General features: G+C 38.7%; 1 protein-coding gene and 3 pseudogenes across 2 annotated transcripts; 3 read left to right on the top strand and 1 right to left on the bottom strand.

Moving 5' to 3' along the window:
- Positions 1 to 3,729: 3,729 nt before the first annotated feature.
- Positions 3,730 to 5,290, top strand: LOC149110174 (putative skeletal organic matrix protein 5). Its single transcript, XM_089292459.1, has 2 exons — positions 3,730 to 3,872; positions 4,051 to 5,290. Exons 1-2 carry the CDS (start codon positions 3,810 to 3,812, stop codon positions 4,567 to 4,569), a joined length of 582 nt encoding a protein of 193 aa, XP_089148585.1. The 5' UTR covers positions 3,730 to 3,809; the 3' UTR covers positions 4,570 to 5,290.
- Positions 5,291 to 9,459: 4,169 nt separating this feature from the next.
- LOC149110175 (uncharacterized) lies at positions 9,460 to 11,047 on the bottom strand (annotated as a pseudogene).
- A 2,615-nt stretch (positions 11,048 to 13,662) lies between these two features.
- LOC149110176 (uncharacterized) lies at positions 13,663 to 16,582 on the top strand (annotated as a pseudogene). Its single transcript, XR_016208146.1, has 5 exons — positions 13,663 to 13,914; positions 14,184 to 14,298; positions 14,636 to 14,675; positions 15,052 to 15,178; positions 15,628 to 16,582. The product of XR_016208146.1 is annotated as an uncharacterized LOC149110176 (transcript).
- A 3,741-nt stretch (positions 16,583 to 20,323) lies between these two features.
- LOC149110177 (putative skeletal organic matrix protein 5 pseudogene) lies at positions 20,324 to 21,542 on the top strand (annotated as a pseudogene).
- Positions 21,543 to 22,109: the final 567 nt, after the last annotated feature.

A 22,109-nucleotide genomic window follows, 5' to 3' on the forward strand; every position in this document is an offset into this window, starting at 1 on the left:
GCCAACAGATTAACTTCATTGTCATCAATAAGCAAGGCAACTCTCTGTCCTCACTGATCGCTGACGGGCAATACCGCGCCACCTTTCTCGGCTGCAACATGTGGAAGATGCTGATTATATCTCAGGCCTCCTTAAAGCGGAGCTGCAACAAGGAAGGATTTAACGTTGCTCTTGGTAAGGCAAGAATCCGCATCGTGGAAATAATGAAAACGACTGCAATTCTTGTGATTCCAGAATCAGATTCGGAACAGGAGGGTATCCTGATGATATCAACACGTGTGGAAACGTCGCTAGGCACTCATCAGATAATGGAGACAAACACCTCAAAGCCCTTGGTTACATTCTGGTGCAGTGACAAGGACACCAAAACAGAGTTTAAAAAATTGTCTTGAAAGCATTTTGGATGTAGCTTTCAATGATAAACATTGTTTAGAGCGTAAAAGCTAAAATATTTTTAATTTGACATATATTCACTACTTAGAACATAACTGTGTTCCCTGGTGAGGCGAAGTTATTGCAATCACGGCATTTTATTCACGTAACCCTTCTGTCAGGAGCGAGAAGAAAAACCATAAATAAATTGTCAAAATGGCTGTCAAACAGTGACAAAACAGCCGCTTGATTTCATATATTACTCTTACTTCATTACAGCTCTTGCTCCTACTCTAAAGGGGGTGGGTACATTTTAATTTTTATTTCCCATTCCATTACCAACTCCGTCACTCGTCCAAGTACTCACCCAACCCAACAGGTCGTAATTTAGCGGCTCTGATGACAACTCGTACGGGCTTATCACTTGGCCTATGCCACCCCCCGCCCCCCCGCACGTTGTAAGGAATGTTAATGTTTTTGGAGCAAACCCTTTCAATTTAATGGTAGTAGGAAAAAACAAAATTAGATGGAAAATAAGCCTTTTTGGCACCATTTTCTCATACCGATTCGACAATCGGTGAAAATTAGAGATAGCAAAACCATTCGACCTTTTTCCTGACTGATATTAGACAGAATTATTGGGATGAATATGACTTATTCAAGACTTGCAAAGGAAGAGAAAATTCAGGCGAGAACATTATGTCAATTATGACTAAGAACAACAAAAACGAGAAGATCCTCGCTCACAGAGGTTAAGACGAGGAGGATTTATATCAACTGAAGTCGTATTTCATATAGTGGTGTCTGATCCCTGTAATCGTGATATCTACATGCAGAGCTTGTGAGAGTTAATGGCTAATGTGGGATTTGTTTCAAAGAGGTTCAAAGGCAAGAAAGATAATCTGAAAGATAGAAATAAACATGAAGCACTGCTTGTTCGTTTGTCTAAAGTATTGACAAACAGGAAGGGCGCTTCGAGAGGAAAGGCTCGTCTCTTCAAGAGTATTCAAGAAGTTCTTGATAAATTGAGGAGCGTGAAGACAGTCGCTGTTTTACACTTGTTAATTGCCATGGTGTAAATAGTTATAGCATAATTTATTTTTCGGCTGTTGTGCCAGGGCCGTTTTTTTGTCTACGTTTTTTGTCCCGTTCTTTAAGTTGACACTTAGCTAATTTTCATTGCCACCCGCTACAGCATCTTAGCAACCAACCACTTCATTCAATACTGTCAATATATGAAAACCACCCATTAGACTATGACATTACTAAGCTTAAACACAAGACCATCTGCTGTCAAATTAAAGGCAGAAACTTACTGAAAATCCCTGAGACTCTCAATTTATTATCCAGAAGATGATGGCTTCTTCACTGGAGATTCAGTTTAAGCATAAATTTGCAATCAACCTTTACATCATTTGTATTTCACTTGGAATCATTTCCTCAATATGTTGTGGTTGCTCTGGTACACATACTCTCCTACTTTGTTTGCTGGATTTTCGGAATAGATGGTTTTACGGAGCCTGAATTTGTCTGCATAAAGTGCAGCGTTGACTGGGCTTTTCCTGTCGAATTGCTTTTGTAGGCCAACTATAAATATGCTCTAGAGAAACTTTTTGCATCATCACCTCTTCCAGAATCTCAAATGATGACAACAGTCAAAAATCGATTACTACCCTTGATGTTATATGTCAAATAATTCAAACGAAGAACAGTATTATATATGAATATCGGCATAATAAAAATTTAGAAAGTAAATCATGCAGTATATGTAAGCAATATGTATGGCGAAATAAAGGAAAAAATGTAATTAAAAAAAAACAACAATTAAATGTTCAACGGAATTCAGATACGCAGTCTTTCCTCAGAAAATATTGCACTTAGAAAGACCATCCTGTTTTGTTTGCAATTAATGTTTAAAACTTAATTTTTAATTTCTTTAATTCTTTTTTAGACGATGAATGTCGCGACATTATATTCAAGGAACCAGTTGCAAACAAGGCAATGAAGAACCACGTGATCAAGAGTGAAGAGGTGCCCAGTGAAGGAAGTTGTCGCTTGATGTGCTATATGGAGCCCAATTGTGTGTCCATCAATTTAGGACCATTGAAGGGTGGAAAACACAAGTGCGAGTTGAACGACGCTACAGATGAAAAACAGTTTGCAAATTCTCTTGTAATTAAACCGGCTTTTACCTATCTTGCTATCGAGATAATGTCATACAAAATACTCCCGATTAATTACAGTCAACTGAAAGAAAGCCCACAATACAAATTTCTAAAATAAAAGTTTGCTAGTTAAAATCCCAGTATTCTAAGGTTACCTTACTTCTTTGAACTCCTTCCAATTTGGTATTTGCTGTGCGCGGTAGACGTTCATTGTCTATTTAAAACTTTTTGCAACCTGCTTCAGAGACCAGAACCTTCTCATGCACTTTGAAAATCAGTCTAATAGAAGATATCTCGACTTTTTCTCCTAACAGAATCCCTGTAGCAGCCGCCCATGTTTGAACAATGGAACCTGTCAAGCTGGATTTACTAGCAAAGGATATCGCTGTATCTGTCGCCCTGGATTCACAGGAACAAACTGTCGTAAAGGTAAATTGAAATAATTAATGAAATAATACAATAGATAAATTAATTAATCCATTTAACACACAGGGGAAGATCTTATGAGTTTTCAGTTTTCCAAAATATATTGTCCTTTCCCATAGAATTATGTTTCTGATGTGAACACCGATTGCACAAACTCTAGCTCCTTCTCATCTTATTAATTTGCTTGAAAAGTTAAAACGATGCAGTGGTCACTATGCGTGTATCCTAGAAGACCCATGATTAGTTAATTAAGGATGGACGAAGAAAAACCGGCAAACAAACCTGTTTGTTAATTAAAATACTTTTCAGTCAGTTGTTTTGTTTTCTAATTCTTCTACTGTAGGTCCCCCAAAAACATGCAAGGAATTCTATGAACTACACAAGTAAGTCATTAAACTGTTAGCTACCTTTCAGGAAAAGTGTTCAAAGCACGCAAGGAAGGCCGCACCCACACCATGGAGGAAGGCTCACAACAGGACTACGAAAACGGCTGGAAATGGAGTCCACTACAGACCAAAAAGAAACTTGAACATTGAGGGATGGGACTCTAAGAGATAGTTAATTATTTAATAAGTAGAATACATTTTCTCGCTTTAAAAAAGGTCGTAAGCTGAAACAAAAGGGCACACTCTTGGATCTTAGAGCCAAGAGTATTTGTGTAACTATTTGATTTCCTGTGACCTTTACAGTCTAAAAATCAAAAGCGCAAATTACTTAAGCCTAATCACAGAAGATTGCCGATTTAAAGGCAGCCTGTTGAGAGATATTTTTGTATTTGACAGCTCGAGGGTGAGTCAGCTGGTTACGCTCCACGTTGACTCAAAACCAGTTTCTGTTCTCTGTCACATGGGAGATTTTGGATGTGGAGATGGAGGATGGACACCTGTCATGAAGATTGACGGCAGCAAGGTATATTATAACTGTAAGCCAAGGCTTTCAAAACTCAATCCACAATATTCAGTTGTTTCGTCAACCGCTTTTAAGCCATGCATCACATGTATAAACTGTTTAAGTTATCTCTAGTCTGGTAAATTCCATTTAATAGAAACAGGTTTTGGGAAGTTTATTTTCTTCTATTTCTCCTCAGAGCACATTTCATTATGACTCAGAGTACTGGAGTGACAAAATTGAATACAAACTTCCTGGAGGGGAGACTGGGTTCGACTCACAAGAGACCAAGTTACCGACCTACTGGAACACATCTTTCTCCAAGATCTGTCTTGGTATAAGGGTCGGCAATCAAATTAACTTCATCGTCATCAACAAGCAGGCCAACTCTCTGTACTCACTGATAGCTGAAGGGCAATACCACAAAACCTCACTGGGTCGTAACACGTGGAAGTCACTGATTGGCTCACAGGCCTCCTTGCAGCTCTACTGTAACAAAGAAGGGTTCAATGCTGTTGGTTCCAGAGCCTCTAATTCCAAAGCACGAATTGGTATTCTTGGCAACCAACAAAATGATTGTGCCAGTTGCAACTCAAGAATCGGGTTTGGTACAGGAGGGCATCCTGATGACTCCAACACCTGTGGAAACACTGCCTCTTTACGTCCTGACAATGGAGACAAAAGCATCAAAGCCATGGGTTACATCTTAGTGCAGTGAGAAGAAACTGACATAGAAACTTTTGACTGACCTGTAGAAGATAGAAAAACAGAAAATTGCAAACTAGAAACTAAAAGGATTTCGACAGATTGATCTTAGTACTGTGTCAGTAGGTTGTGTTATTTTTTTTATTTATTTATTTTTTTGTTTTGTTTCCTTTTGTTTGTTTGTTTTTTTTTTCTTTCGGGTTTGGCACAGGAGGGTATCCTGATGACACCAACACCAGTGGAAACACTGCTATTGCAGGCCCTGACAATGGAAAAAAACACATCAAAGCCATGGGTTACATCCCGGTGCAGTGAGAATAAACTCGCATAGAAACTTGGTACATTGATAAGCAAAATAATATATTAAATATGCACTCAAACGGTCCTAATTCACTCTGATCCTACAACAAAATAATAATCCTTTGCCATTGTTAGAGTTTTTATCGCATTTAATTAAAACCCAATGGCATCAAAAACTTTCAGCAGTTTTTAAACCTTACTATTTTAAGTTTTAATTATTCTCCCCGAACCTGTTTTTTTAGAGTTTTTTGAGACCGTGGTTGGGATTTTAAGGCTTTCGAACACGTTGTAACTTTCAGAACACTAACACCGTGACAATAAAACGTAAATTATTATATAAGCATGTATTGCACCTCCATAAGTGTTTTCATACAGAAGCATGTTAAAGCCATCATCTTCGAAATTATGATTAAACAAACCTACAAAACTGCGGACTCAAAAACAGTCATACTAATAAAGAATGGTAAGAATATCTGAAAAAAAAAAGTGAACTTTTACTCATAATCCTTTCCCCTACCCATACCCCTAAACCTACCCAACAGCTAGCCAACCAGCTTAAACTTGACAGATCTGATAACACTCCTGCTTCCAATATGTTACGTTCCTACCCTCGAGAAAAAGAGGTAAAAGTTATGGCAGACTTCTACGAAGCAGGAACAGAATCACACACAGCACTTTTAGAATAGAGAGATAACAATGATCTTCTCTTGCAATGATGGAATCAGCGTTTTGCTTGCGTGTTTAAGTAGTTTTGGTACGAGACGACCACAGGCCTTAGCAGACTTCAGTTGTTTCAGACTGTCAGTAATACCCGCGTGAGGCATTACACGGGTGACGTGGGTACAACGGTGCTCTTGGCTGCAAGCGGGAGGTCACTTGACAACTCTTCCCCTACAGTGGAGAAATGTAAATGAAGAACTTGCGCTATCCCATGATCAGAAGTTTCTAATTTCCCATCTGGTCTCCTGATTCCCAGTATTGGTTGGTTGTGACGCTTGACTATAAGCAGCGGCCTTAACTATCATCCACTATGACTTGCAATCTTTTATCTCACCAAAAAAATCTATGTAGTATACTCTCTTAGCAAACCGGATTTCATGGATGACCTTGTTCCTTAACCTGTGATAATTAGACCAAAGACCATCGTTGTTTGTTTGTTTGGCTTTTAAGAGAATTTTGTATCTCAGAGCTGTCAGATGGCGTATCTCTGGCGTGACCCAAGGTAAAAAACGACTGACGTGTAACATCTTCCAGGCTTGCAGAGGCAAAAATGACAAAGGAGTCTTATTGAAGCATTTTAAAAAGTCGTATTTCACATGAAGTCTGATGCCGTAGCGACAGAATCTATAGAAGATATTATCAGAGTTTTGAAGGGGAATTAATAATGGTAATTGAACTGAGTGGAGTGCAATTTGGTCTGAAATCATACGCGTGATTTCAAAATCGAACGAGCACGCAGCGCGAGTTCGATTTGAAATCACAAGTATGATTTCAGATCAAAATTGCACGACATGAAGTTCAATTGCCACTTTATTAGATCCATTTTGAAATCGCACAATTTTATCGCCTTAATTTTTAGACTTTTGGTGTATTGTTCCAGTAGCCGGTTTGTTAAAAAAAAAAAGCGGAACCGGAAACGCCTTTACGTCTCATTTAGTATGCAAAACGATGTCATGTGACGAAAACTCATCCGAGCATGACAAAGAAACAAGCGGTTTTGAAGTCAGAACGAAAATAGTCTGCTTTCAGGTATAAAAGTTCAATTCTCGTCGGTTGAATCAATGATGGAAGGTCTTTCTTTCTTCTGTGGTTGAGGCTGAGACTTTTCATTGTCTTTGGAGAAGGAATTTGAAGGTGCATCCTGCGTAATTCTGCGATGGATTACTTTTGAGTTGTGAAACTCCCTCGAGTGCACGATGCCCAGTGGATGGTACGTTTTTTTTCTTTCATACCGTTTAATGGCATGATTTTAAGGGAGTCCAGCTCGTTATCATCTCCGTTTCTTTTTGTGACCTCGGCGAAGGACTCAATACTCAGGACCTTGTCAAGTTCTTGCGGCGCCATTTGTTTCAAGATATTTCCAAGATGGCGGGACTAACACCAGCTTCGTAAGACGTTCATTCATTCACTGTTTTGTGGAGCGGGACGTATTTTGACTATGTTTATTCACAGCGACAGAGTTGAGCTCTTTTGTTGCTTCGTTTGAAACTACCAGAAACCTGGAAACATCTACCTTCTTGAGATGGCCCTGAATTTGTTGTTGAGTGGTTTTCGTTTGTTTATGTTTTACTGGACTCGGTATCATACGGATTTTGAGCAGATGTTGAAGAAAAATCGCCAAAATATTCGTCAAAATGGACACTGAAAGTTGGAAACTTCCATTAAAGTTGGTGTTCAGCCTGAAGGAGCTGATCATGATCGTCATTTAGAAACTGTAATTAATTACATTCGTCAAGTTTTTTGGAAAAAAACACGCAATAACAACAGAGTTTTGGCAATACTAGTTGCTAAATTATCCACACAATGGCTTTTTGCCTTTCATTTTCCTGAAATTTTATTGTTTACTTTAAACTAATATTGAAATCTGATTTGTTGTTTTGTTTTACTGTCCCATTCTCAATGGCTGAGAAAAAGATGCGATTTAGAGCAAAAAATAGTGCGATTTGTGAATAAATCGCACCATTGAGAGCCAATCAGATTGCAAGGATAGCCAGTGATTTCAAAATGGATTTAATAATAACATTAAACGTGCGATTGGCCATGGTCTCCTAAGGGTACTGTTATATCATAGATTCTTGTTACGTCATAGGACCTCTTGAGTTTGTAATGCGCATGTGCTTGGCCTGACACGTGTATTAAAAGAGTGTTGTTTTGCGTGTGTTGCTCATTCTCGTTCGCTTATTCGAACGGTTCCGTTTCCCTGTTTATAATATTTGGTGACGAGGATGCGATAGATGTTACTTTGCTTACTTTCTGGATTACTTGTATAACGCATGATTCCTTCTAACATTGTTAACATCGCTGTTTCGTGTTTTCACGCTTGTGGTTGTCGCCGCCTACCCTGGGTTCCACAGGTTTTTTCGCGCACGCGGCAGATGGAAATTCTGTTCTGATCATGAGGTATGAGCGACACCGGAAACCTCGCAAGAAAAACCTCTGGCACCCAGGGTAGTCGCCGCCGTGGCTTCGCCGTTAATTAGGTGCCATTGGAAAATTTGATCCTACGACCGAGAGAGTTACAGTTTACTCGCAGCGACTTGATCAGTTCTTTGTTGCAAACGACATTAGAAGTTATCCAACCAGTGCATCGGAAGCAGTTATCGGTGCAGCAGAAAAGAATGAGGTGGCCGTAACAATTTCTGTGATCGACAAGAAGACTTGCAGCGTTCTTCGTGACTTGTGCAGTCCGGTGAATCCGAAAGACAACAAATTCGAGCAGCTATGTGAGTTACTACAGCAGCATTTTAAACCTAAACGATTTGTAGTCGCAGAATCCTGATGTTGAGGCCGACTAGCGGCCGAACCTGATAAACTGAAATTGATCTAGGTCTGTTATAAGCTGACACTCGTTTAGGGTCGAAGTGTGCACAGCTGGTCGGACTGTGTTGAATCACGTGACTCAGTCGCACATGGTTTGTCTTTGAAAGAGTTTCGTGTAGGGCGGATTGCTTTCACAGTGCTGTTTTTTGCTACAGTTTTGTACTTTTCTTGTCGAAACCGCACAGAACATGTAAGTATAAGTTTCACAGTTTCACAGTATTCTTAATTTAGGTTTTTTCTTGTTCAATTTTTTACCGTAGGCGTAGATCAAGTTGACAAGCCGTGGAGATGTCTGTACCTCGAGCATCGCGATTAAAGCTTTGCGTTTTTACGACTACGTGTTGAAAATATTCTGTGAATTGTCCCGAACACCTATAGATTCCAACATTGCTGTCAAGAAGAAAACGAAACCGTCTCTGTTTACATCGCCCGTTCGAGACATCTGGCGTTGACTTGCAATTTTTTTTTTTCGTCTGCAGCATTGGAAATCCAGCGACCCTTAAAAGCTCCTAAGTAAAGATCGCACATTTCAACAAGCCTTGGAGGTGACTATAGCGGATGAAATCGCGGTGAAGGAGAGCGTACAAGTTCAGCAGCAACTGGCCCAATCTGTAAAATCTATTTCCAAGAATTCTTCGGTTTCGTCGTGCTCATCTGTCGATTCCGAAGCTAGGCCTACACGTTGTGCAGCCATATTGGCTTATTCTTGGGTTTCACCCACGTGACCAATAGCTTAGCAACGGTTACTATCCGCCATCTTGGTGTCCCTCAAGCGTAAACAAACCTTATCCAAAGGAGAGTTCATGTGAGAAGGAAGAGATGGTTTTATGCGTTTTTTTGGCTGTTCGAGCAAAAGTGGACATCATAAAGGCTTAGGGTTTTTTCTCATACCTAAGATTATTACAAATCAAGGGGAAGAACAGGAGGAACTCACTACTAGGAGGAGAAACGAGTGGATTTCTCCGGTGAGTCACGACGACGCTACAAACAACAGAGTGTTAGAGAGTGAACGAGTTTGTAGCAAACGCTTCGCTCTAAAACTACCGGAACAGAGCGGCTTTGGTCGATAAACTGGTCAGCAAAAGGATCAATTAAAGTTAAAGCTACTGCTTTAATTTTGCACTGGTTGAGTTTGGCATAAAGCTGAACCATTTCTTCTTTGGAAGGCACCGATGCATGCGCTGCATGCGCTGAGGCGCCGGCTGATGCAGTTCCAGAACTGGAAGCTGCTGCATGGTTCGAGGCTTGCGGCTGTTTTAGATCCTCAATTTTCTGGTTGAGCTTTTCTTTGAGCTTGTTAGCCGATGAAAAATCGATGTTCTTAGCCCTCGCATCCGGCACTTCGTTGACATATGTCGGCAAAATCCATGAGTATTTTATCTGTGTGCAAGCGAGCTTGCCATGAATTCGTGTAGTTGCCTCTAAATAAAATAAAACATGATATGTGAGCATGACTCACCCAGTCTAGCCTTGAATCCCAAAGGGGCTGAGAAAAATAGTCCCATCCCATAGTCCCAGACAAAATAGTCCCATCGTTTTCGGAAATGACCCAAATGTTCACTAAAGGATCATTTATACGCTGTGAATGCCGAACACGTGCTCTCACGACATACTTGCCGGCGATTACTTTGCCTACAACTGAGGGTACAAACTGTACGAATCCCGACACCATTTGATTAAACGTCTCCAGACTCTGGAACTGCTTGTTGGCGTAGAAGCCGGTCTCAAGAACGAGGCAACTCAGCAAGTCCGAGAATTTCACAGGAGGCAAGCATTCTAGGCTGAACTGCTCGGCTGTTATAATTATGCTTGCGGGGTCATCACCGATGACCGAGACCTTTTGCGAATATCTTTCCTTTACTCGACTCTCTAAGCTTTTGGCATACTCAGAGAGCACTGGGATACCTTTAGATGAATGCCCGGTACTTTTATCGTTTTTTTCTTTCTGGATATTCATGTAGTTGGCGAAATAATAGAGCAATAATAGAGAAGCGTCACTGTAGAAATGGACTATTATTAGCATAAATTTGACACCCGAGGGACACAAACATGGCGGACACTGATTTGAGCAAAGCTTGTGACGTCACGTGAAACCCAAGAATTGTTCGATAAGAGACTGGACACGATTTTGCTACGTCATCGGGCTCCAAAATATCCGGACTCACCCTCCACACAATATCGGATTCTTTGCGGATTTTTTTTTTTTTTCATCTCTGGAGGTAATACAAAAACATCCGGATTCGCTGCCGAATTCGCCGGATGTGTGTGGACAGAAACCGTGTCCGGAAAGAAAAAGTTGCGGATTCAAAAATATCCGGATAAGTGTGGACGGGGCCTCAGGTTTATGAAATGGCTATCCGTCGTTGGAATTGCAGCGAAATTGATATGTTTTTCAGAATTCTTTTTAAGTTATCCCACTTATTATTCTACCGCTCAGATTAAAACCCCTGTGGAATTCGGTTGAAACAGATGTAGCTGTTTAGAGGAAACCTTGCCCTACAAACAGCGTAAAAGCCATTTAGAGTGTACCAGACGATGCTAAAAGTGGTTATTAGTGGTTAAGAGTCAATTTACCGCTTAGTGTTTCGGCGAGATACGAAGAACAAATAAAGAATACGTGCGGCCATGTTTTTTCCTCCCCTTACACTGAATAATGTTAACCTCGTTAAAACAACGAAGGACAACCCGAGTACCCAAAATACATAGAAGCCAACTTTTGTCGAAACATTTCATGCAAGCAATTAAAGAAAACGAAGATCGAGGAGAAATTTCTTTCTAGATGTTGTTGATTGTCACAATACTTCAGAGTATTAAGACAGCCATCTGAATGTACAGGTTACCATGGTTACGGAAAATTGAGGATTCCTGAGTGTCATAATTTTACGGCTGGTGACGAGTGAAATGACCGTGAGTGACGCGCGTTTATCAAAATTCTTATAATTTCTCTCACCTTAGGGCGAGGGAATTTTGACAAAGAGCCAGTAAAATTATTTCTTAATTTTTACGAGCATACTACTTAATAACCTTTTTTAATATCATGGGTGATAAATTACGCTTACGATCGTGGGTTTTTGAGTGTTTATTGTATCGAGAAATTTCGCATCAAACGTTGCCATGGAAATTATATTTTGTAATTTCACATGTAAAATTTTAAATTAAGGATTAATTCTATGTCACCAGCCATATTAAAATAATTTGGTCTGTATTTTTGGTATTTCACCCTACAGAGAAAAAAAGTTAACAACGAAACGTCCGTTAAGGTCAACTTTCCAAATTGCCGTTTTTTCTAGAGCTATCAATTAGTTGATTTTCACCTGTCGCTCGTCATAGACTACAGCGCAGTTATTTATATACCAATTGCTTTGCTCAATTCAGTCAATACAAGGTATTGAACCATTAAAAGCTTTCATTAACATTCTCTGAAACAAGAACATCTGCGGAATAAAGCAGAAATTAGCTGAGACTCTCAAGCTGCAGAAGATGATGTCTTCTTCGGCGAAAATTCACTTCAAGCCTAAATCTGCAGTCACGGTCTACATCCTTTACATTCCATTTGCGATCATTTTCTCGTTATGTTGCGCTTGCTCTGGTAAGTCCTTACCATGTCTGTTACTTATTGTCTTGATTGAGTCTTTCATGGTTTTACACGAGCCGAATTTCGGTCATCTTCACTGGTCCATGCAACTAAAGTAGAAGACTGCGGGTCTTTCATATCCCTGAAGAAATGATTTCGTATGCTATGCATTAAATGTGCTCCAATAAATGTTTGATTCTGCATTGCCCTCTGCATGCTCCCATATCTCAGATGATAGTGACCGACAAGAGCGCCGAGTGTTGTGCACGTCAGGAACTATGGAGTATGCCGTTATTCTGAAAATATATATATATAGCCACATTCCGTGAAGACAGGTTTACTTTGAATATTAACCTATTCGATGTTATGTGTCCATTGAGTTATGTGGGACTAATAGATAGTCAATAATTCAACGACGAAAACTACAGTTTTAATGCTGGCATAAACACAACACGGGAAGAACACCGTGCAGCTTGTAAAGGCTTTGAAATCCAAACAATTTTGGGGGAGAAACGAAAGTAAAAATTGGCGAATAAAATAATAAACAAAAATTCTGATATGCAGTACTCTATCACAAAAAAAATGTACTTAGAGAAGAGAAATCCACATAGTCTATACCTTTTGCATTTTTTTTTAATTATAAGTTTTAATTTATGTATTTCGTGTATTTCAAAGACGACAAATGTCGCGACATTGTGTTCAAGGAACCAGTTGCAAACAAGGCAATCAAATGCTTACCCATTTGTCAATATCAACATTCCAAATTTCTGTTAATAGTTAGCAATTTTCATTGCCAGCCGCTGCGAGAGAAACGAAAGTTAAAAATTGCAGAATAAAATTATAAACAAAAATTCTGATATGCAGTCCTCTATCAGAAAAAATGTACTCAGAGAAGAGAAATCCACGTAGACTATGGCTTTTTGCATTTTTTTAATATAAAGTTTTAATTTGTGTAGTTCAAAGACGACGAATGTCGCGACATCGTGTTCAAGGAACCAATTGCAAACAAGGCAATGAAGTGCTTACCAGTTTGTCAATATCAACGTTCCAAATTGCTGTTGATAGTTAGCAATTTTCGTTAACACCCGCTGCAGCATCTTGGCAACCAATCGCTTTATTCAATACTGGCAAAATTGGCGAACCAGCCTTTAGAATTATGACACTTACTAATCTTTAAACTAAGGACAACTGCGGTCAAATTAAAAGCGCAAAATTGCTGAAACGGACTGAGACTCTTGAGTTATCTTCCAGAAGATGATGGGTTCTTTTCAGGCGATTCAGTTTAAGCGCAAATTTGCAATCTACACTTACATCCTTTATATCTCACTTGGAATCATTTTCTCGTTATGTTGTGGTTCCTCTGGTAAGCATGCTCTCCTAGCTTGTTTTTTATTGTCTTATTATAGTGAGTCTTCGAGTAGATGGTCTTACAAAGCCTGAATTTCTCTGGTCTATTCAAGCACAGGGTCGACTGGGCTTTTCCTGCTAAATTGCTTTCGTAGGCAAAACATGAAATATGCTCTAGTGAAACTTTCTGCATTGTCACCTTTGCCAGCGTTTCAAATAAATCGTTTCAATATTTCAAATAATTCAAACGAAGAACAATATTGTACTCAGAAAGACCATCCTGTTTTGTTTGCAACTAATTTTTGAAACTTAATTTTTAATTTCTTTCATTCTTTTTTAGACGATGAACGTCGCAACATCACATTCAAGGAACCAGTTGCAAAAAAGGCAATGAAGAACCACATGATCAAAAGTGTGGCAGTGCCCAATGAGGGGAGCTGTCGCTTGATGTGCTATATGGAGCCCAACTGTGTGTCCATCAATTTAGGACCATTGGAGGAAGGAAAACACAAATGCGAGTTGAACAACGCTACAGATGATAACCGGTTTGCAAATTCTCTTGTAAACAAACAGGCTTTTACCTATCTTGCTATCGAGGTAATGTCATACAAAATACTCCCGATTAATTACCGTGAAAAAAGAAAGCCCACGATGGAAATTTGTAAAATAAGAGTTTTACAGTTAAAATGCCAGTATTCTAAGGTTATCTTAGTTCTTTGAACTCCTTCCAATTTGTTATTTGCTGTGTGCGGTAGACGTTCAATGCATATTTGAAACTTTTTACAACCTTCTTCAGAGACAAGAACCCTCTTATGCACTTTGAAAATCAGTCTAGTAGAAGATATCTCGACTTTTTCTCCTAACAGAATCCCTGTAGCAGCAGCCCATGTTTTAACAATGGAACCTGTCAGGCTGGATTCACTAGCAAAGGATATCGTTGTATCTGTCGCCCTGGATTCGCAGGAACAAACTGTCGTAAAGGTAAATTAAAATAATGAATTAAATAATAAATTAATGACTTAACTAGTAACTAAATAATTAAGCAGTTAACACACGGGAGAAAATCTTATGGGTTTTCAGTATTCCGAGATATTTTTTTTTCCCATCCAGTTATGTTCGTAATGTAAACATCGATCGCACAAATTTAAACTCCTACTCATCTCATTGATTTTCTTCAGACGTTACAATGATGTAATGTTGATGATACATGTATCCTCGAAGACCCAGGGGTAGTTAGTTGGGGAGGGACGAAGTAAAACCGGCAAACAAACCTGTTTGTAAATTAAACTCCTTTTGTTTTCCAATTCTTCTACTGCAGGTGCCGCAAAAACATGCAAGGAACTCTATGAAATACACAAGTGAGTTATTAAACTTTTTGGGAAAAGTGTTCAAAGCACGCACGGAGACCGTACCTACACCATGGGAGGAGGCTCACAACCGGACTCTGAAAACGCAAGCAATCGGAGTCCACTCGAGACAAAACGAAAAAAACTTGGACAATGAGAGATGAGACTCTAACAGATAAACTAAATAGTTAATTATTTAATAACTAGCATATATTTTCTGGCTTTAAAAAAAGGTGCCAAGCTGATACAAATGGGCAGAACTGTGGTTTTTTTGAAGCCAGTAGTATTTGAGCAATTATTGTATTTTTTGCGCAAATTACTTAAAACTGATCACAGAAAGTTCCTGATTTAAGAGCAGATTGTTTAAATATATTTTTATATTTAACAGGTGGAGGGTGAGTCAGTTGGTTACGCTCCATGTTGACTCAAAACCGATTTCTGTTCTCTGTCACATGGGAGATTTTGGATGTGGAGATGGAGGATGGACACCGATCATGAAGATTGACGGCAAGAAGGTGTGGTATTTTTCAGGTCTTAATTCTTAGAAAACTGAGAGCTGCAAAGGTCAAATACTTCTGAGAGATGGGCTGACAGATCGCCAAAGTTTAACTGATAATTGATTAGATTACAGCTCCCCCATCAAGAACTCGAATTTAAGAAAGAACGCTTTTAAGGACGTTAAGCTCGTAAAATGAACCTCAGTGCCCGATAAAATATTTCTTATGTTGGCCAGAAACGTTTGCTTCGTACCACTGCACCTTCCCTGCTCCCCAATCTCTTGCAGCGATCGTGGTGATCAAATGGTAAAAGCCTATACTGACCAGTTGCTTTCAAAACAACTGTTTTGTTCCGTGTCAATAAATATACAAAAAAATATATAAATAAATATCTATTTCAAACAAGAACTTAGTAAGGTCCATAATGTTATATGAATATACATGTATTGTCGTTTTCTTTTGTTTAGAACACCTTTCATTATGACAGCGTACTGGAGTAATAAAATTGAATACAACCTTCCTGGAGGGGAGACAGGGTTTGACTCAAAAGAGACCAAGTTGCCGACCTACTGGAACACATCCTTCACCAAGATCTGTCTTGGTATGAAGATTGGTCCACAAATGAAATTTACCATTATCAACAAGCAGGCCAACTCTCTGTACTCACTGATCGCTGAAGGGAAATACCACGCCACCTCGCTGAGTCGTAACACGTGGAAGACGCTGATTGGTTCACAGGCCTCTTTGCAAAACAACTGTAACAGGGAAGGGTTCAATGCTGTGTGTGACGGCGTAACGTTTTCCAAAGCAAGAATTGGTATCATTAGTGACGACGACAATGGCTGCCTTACCTGTGGCTCCAGAATCGGGTTTGGCACAGGAGGGCGTCCTCAAGATTTCAACACATGTGGAAACGAAGCTTCAAAATACCAGCCAGATAATGGAGAGACACACATCAAAGCCATGGGATTCATCTTGGTGCAATGATAGCGAATTTATTGTCCAACTGCAGCGAATACCGTCCAAATAATACCACAAATATACAGCGATATTGTACAGTTATTTGTACGGTAGAAAACCTGTTTGCCGGTGAGGTTGGCGCGCGCACAAAAAAACTGTCACGCTCTTCCTCTTTCATTGATAAACTTATTTACTATAGCAGTTGGATAATAAATCCCTTATCAGATGTTTTGGTTTGCAGTATCGCTTTATATTTTTACTCGTTGTTTGCATTTTGACTAACCCGTAGGGCGAGTCAAAATACGCCACAAGTCATAAAAGTGTAGCGATACCACACACCAAAACATTTAGTAAGATATATAATAAACGTTTTGAAGTCGCATGGAATGACATTTAAAAACATATACTGTAAATGTAGTTTAGAACATCAACTAGTTTTTACCCTCATTAAAATCGTCCCGCCCTCCTTACAGAATAACTGTTACAAAGAAGAGTTCAATGTTGTGAGTACTGATGCTTCATATTCTAACAATAGGCGATCTGCATGATGGCGTCATTTGACTACTGTACAACTACCAGAATCCTTCTCTTTTTCTGTTTCTTTGGTTAATTAGGGAAATTGTTATTTAATATAAAATGAAAAGAACCAGCAAGGTTATTAGTGGAAGTGTTGTGCTGCGTTGGCGTCAACATTACGTTGAATATTACAACCAAGTGTTCCATATCAAATGAAGTCTAATAATTGTGCACATGATTAATAGCCCATATTCACGATAGCCGCCATGATGGTTTTCTTATTACAATGCAAATTGGCCACGTTGTCCGCCAAGGGGCAAACATTTAAATGGTTCCCATTTTTCTGAAAATCGGCTCGTCTAAATGGTCAAGTATCTGTACCAAAATCGCATTTTGGAGCCAATTTTGAAATAATGATTTTATTATTAATTTAAGTTTGAAAAAAGTCTCTTGATAACTTGACTTATTAACTGCGCGGACCGTTTCCTTTTTATAAAAGAGCCGAAACTCTGTAAAATTTGGAATATTTTGACCCGAATACTGAAACCAAAGCATGGACATGAAAAAAATTATCGGACATGATAAGAAAGCAGCTAAAATTTGCCGATTTTAGCTTGTTTGCCCCTTAAGAAATCACGTGCCTGATTTGCATTATAATATAAAAACAAACATGGAGGTTATCGTGAATAAGGCCTATTTAAAGCACCATCTCCTGATTAAAAGAAAAAATCCCTACAGGAAATTAACGCTTTAGAAAATTAACGGGAATCTTAAAATTTCGCTTTTATTTAATTCGCTTTAAGTTGTGTTAATTTCAAATACCAAAATTTACACGAACACTAATTTTCCATATTTAGATATATTGCCATAATAAGCTGTAGGACTATAGTCAAGACATCAATATCCCAATATATAAATTATTGAATAATTTAATTCACAGTGGTTAACCACAAATGCACTTGCTACGTACGTTATATTTAAGTGAAACGTTTGCTAAACATCTTAACTAAAAATCGTATAAACAGGAAAACGAGAAAAATGAATCATCAAAATATGAACTGAAGATTCAAACCCCAAGATCAAAACACAAACTCTCCTTACCTTAACCATGGCACTGGTTGGAGAAATTTGTTCTCTCTAGTTTATTTTCATCAAAAAAATAATGACTGAATGGAAAATTTCTCGAAAAAGGACGCCAGCAGGGATTTTGAATTTCTCTCTTTTCTCTTTTCTGGTTTGTTGCCTTAAGCATGGTATTTGAACCGTTATTCTTTCCAGTTTATTTTTATAATAAGTTATGACTGCGTTTAATATATTTCTCCGAAAAAAACAAAGGCGCTAGCAGGAATTTTAGCTTTTTCCAAAAAAAGAGAAAACATTCGTTACCCATTTTCCGAAAGACAATTTTCTGTTTACTGTCAGTAACAGAGAATAATGCTGGCGCTGCAGTTTAACGGAGAATCAAGCCAGCCCATTTATAAGAACTTATCTCATTGGCTACAAATACAAAACGGAAATATAAAAACCATGGGTTCCAAACAAGCCAAATATTGACTTCAAAGCTTTCATTTTTTTTGTGAGGAAAAAAAAAAGCCGTGAGCGTCGCATTGGGATTTACTATAACCTATTTAGTCTTCGGTACCTGTCACTATGCTTTATGTTTTGATCTTCGCCGTTCTGTTGGTTTCGTCTGTTCCCGTGCTAGAGGCAACCTGTGCTAAAGCTGAGCTCAGTCTTGTTATTTTCTGACTCATTTTCCAATACATAAAATGCATGCTTTTTATTATTATTTCCTGCTTTCTTTTTGTTTTGTTTTTTCTCGAAAGAGTCTAACTTTAATCGAAGAAGTTCACTATCAAGGCTGTTTAGGAACGTATTTTTGTTGGTTCGCTCTATTTATAGCTCAATGATATTTCATCTAAGAAATTTTCGTCTCCGATCCTAAAAGCCATGCAAAAAAGAAAAAAAAAATGATAACTTCACTGTGATCGTAGGGGAGATGGACAATTTATCGTTATCGCACTGCATGAAAAATCAATACTCCCGCGTTTGTAATTTTCTCTTTTATATAGTAAAAATTGAGTGAACGCTGACGCAATTAAGGATTTACACTCCTCGTGGTATTTGAAAATTCCTTTAAGTTGTCCCCGGATAAAGCTTCTTGGAATTTCGAGAGAATTATAAAATTCACCTGCAATTTAAAATGTTAATTGCACTCGCATTCAAAAAATTACTTATACTCAATGGCAAAAGGAACCAAATTAACGTGTATGTGGTTAATTTCAGCAAATTATACTTGTATAGGCGAATCTTTGCTGATGTCGCTGTCTTCATTTTTCTTCGTCAGCATAGGACTTTTCGCAGAGAAGGGAATAGGAGAATCTTTGTTTACAAAATTTGCTCTGTAGCTGTAGCATAAACGATGCTGTTTCTCATGGAGATACAAAAAGATAAGTTCGGAATAATGAAAGAGCACATCACGATTAACCGACACAAAGAATTTGAGCCCCGATGAATCGAATTCTTTTTGTGCGACATGGAGTTAAAAACTTAAAAGTTTACAAAGAGTGTATGAGCATATTAGCGCTTTTCCCAACAAGAACTTTTGCCATTTTTGAAAGCCAATTTCTCCTCAAATGTTGCACCCAAAGAGCCAAAACGTTCACCAATTACTAAGTTTCACAAGCGCTCTTTACTGCGCCTTTCAATAACATGCGGACTCTAAATTCAAAGCTCAACCGGCCGACAAATGGGTTTTTTTGTTACCGTCAATCAAATGTTCTGCGGCTCCTACCAGCTTCCGACTATGTTGTCTGAACTGTGCTCAACGATTTGATTTGATTAACGCGCGCTCAGCAATTATCCAAAGCTGGGAGGAGCCGCCGAAAATTTGATTGACGGTAGCGAAAAACGCGCTTGCGGTTGAGCTTTATTATTATGTTAGTTTTATTATTATGTTATTGAAAGGCGCAGTAAACGTTCTTAATCAATTCGTGTCTAGCGTGATGCATCGCGTTAACAGTCTTAACGTTGCTTCAGTGACGACAAAGGATGAGACATCTTGCTCCAACACTAAATCCCGGTTTAGCGTGAAGCCAAAATCATAAAAATCATTCTTGATATTTAGGCTGTTTGCGCCATTAACCTTTTGTTAATACAAATTCCTGCTGGTGGTATTAAGTGGAATATGCCTTAATTTTTTACTTTTAGGATTGTACAAGTGTTTTTGTTTCGTTGTTTTAGGGATGAAAAGCATCAAATTGCTCTTAATAGCCAAGATCGAAAGAAACTTATTTGTCGTTGGAGAATTGCTCCCATACTAAAATGGGCTAGGATTTGGTTTATTGTGAAATTACAAACGCCAGCAAGTGTTGTTTCGTTCTTTCATATCGAACAAAACAACTGACGAGCCCCGAGGTATTTTGTCAATTTAAAATAGCGAAGACTGCAGTCGATAAATTTGTCAGTTAGTCTTGGAGTCTGACGTTCCATTCTTCCTACACAAAGTGAAACATTTTGCCCCATCCCAAGGATACTTACTCAACTTTACAAAGTGTCCGACAACAAACATTTGTAAAGCACGAGTTCCATTATCTGAATGTGTCTCAATTTGGAACATTCACCGTGTACGACATATTCGATTGCACCTTTGAATGCCTCGGCAGTCGTTCGTGCCTTTCTGTGAACATGGCCGCCTTCAAAGGAACTAACGGAGAACTTTGGTGGGAGCTGCTGTCTTCTGATAAATACAGAAACTCCACAGAGTATGAAGGAAACAAGAGTTCAGATCACTTTTCCATTAAGGTGGGGAACATTGCATGAATATTAACTAATCAATGATACGTTTTGTTGTTTTTGTTATTGATTGTTGCTTGGTTTTGTTATTCTTTTGGTAACAACAACTTCGTAAATAAATATATAAATAAATGAATTAATAGATAAATGAATGAATAAATAGATAAATGAATGAATGAACGAATAAATTGATTGATTGACTGATTGATTGATTGATTGATTGATTGATTGATTGATTGATTGATTGGTTGGTTGGTTGGTTGGTTGGTTGATTGATTGGTTGATTGGTTGGTTGGTTTCTTGGTTAGTTTGTTGATTAATTGATTGATTAATTAATTATAGTATTTAGATAGGATGCCACATCATCCTTAAGTGGTTTTCATGCCGGCGCTCTATCCTGGTAGAAGTACAATTTGGAAATGTTTCCTTTTTTTGTGGAGGAAGGAAAAGCGGAAAACCCGGAGAAAAACCCTTGAAGTAAGTCCAGATCCAACAACGACCTCACTCCACATAAGACACTGGGCCAGAATCGACCTGGGCCACATTGGTGGGAGGCGAGTGATCATCTCTGGTAGCAATCATATGGCAAAGAGCGTGTACTGGTCATTTGCTTTCCGACAAGAGTTTGTTCCCTGTCAATAAATAAAGAAATACATATGTAAATAAATAACTATCAATTGAACTAAAACTTAGTAGGGTCCATAATGTTACATGAATATTTCACGCTATTTTTCTTTTCAAAACACCTTTCATTATGACTCAGGGTACTGGAGCGTTAAAAGCGAATACAATCTTCCCGGAGAGGGGACTGGGTTTGATACACAAGAGAACCAACTTACCGACCTACTGGAACACATTCCTCACCAAGATCTGTCTTAGTATGAAGATCGGCCAACAGATTAACTTCATTGTCATCAACAAGCAGGTCAACTCTCTGAACTCACTGATCGCTGACGGGCAATACCGCGCCACGTTTCTCGGCCGCAACATGTGGAAGACGCTGATTATATCGCAGGCCTCCTTTCAGCGCAACTGCACCAAGAAAGGGTTTAACGTTGCTCTTGGTAAGGTAGGAATCCGCATCGTGGAAATTGTAACGACAAGTGGATAGACAGCAGTGTCCGCAAAACAACTTATTTAATGCACTAAGCAGCAACGACGAAAACTACAACATGGCCGAACACATGAGCCCGTTGTCGCGTGATCCGCGAGGCGGGAACTGGACTTGTACTTCGTGTACGCATACTCGTTACAGAAATAATGAAAACGACTGCAATTCCTGTGATTCCAGAATAGCCCTTTGGGACAGGAAGGTATCCTGATGATACCAACACGTGTGGAAACGTCACTAAGCACTCATCAGATAATGGAGACAAACACCTCAAAGCCATTGGTTAAATTCTGGTGCAGTGACAAGGAAAACAAAAAAAGGAGTTTATAAAACTGTCTTGAAAGCATTAATTTTCGGATGTAGCTTTTAATGATAAACATAGTTTAGAGCGTAAAAACTAAACTATTTTGAGTTTGACATATATTTACTTCTTAGAACATAACTGCGTTCCCTGGTAAGGCGAAGTTATTGCAATCACGCCATTTTATTCACGTAACCCTTCTGTCATCAGCGAGAAGAAAAACCATAAATAAATTGTCAAAATGGCTGTCAAACAGTGACAAAACA

This window comes from Orbicella faveolata, unplaced genomic scaffold (genome assembly GCF_042242905.1).
Source record: "Orbicella faveolata isolate gen_17 unplaced genomic scaffold, um_ofav_v1 contig_24, whole genome shotgun sequence".
Classification (NCBI taxonomy): Eukaryota; Metazoa; Cnidaria; class Anthozoa; order Scleractinia; family Merulinidae; genus Orbicella; species Orbicella faveolata.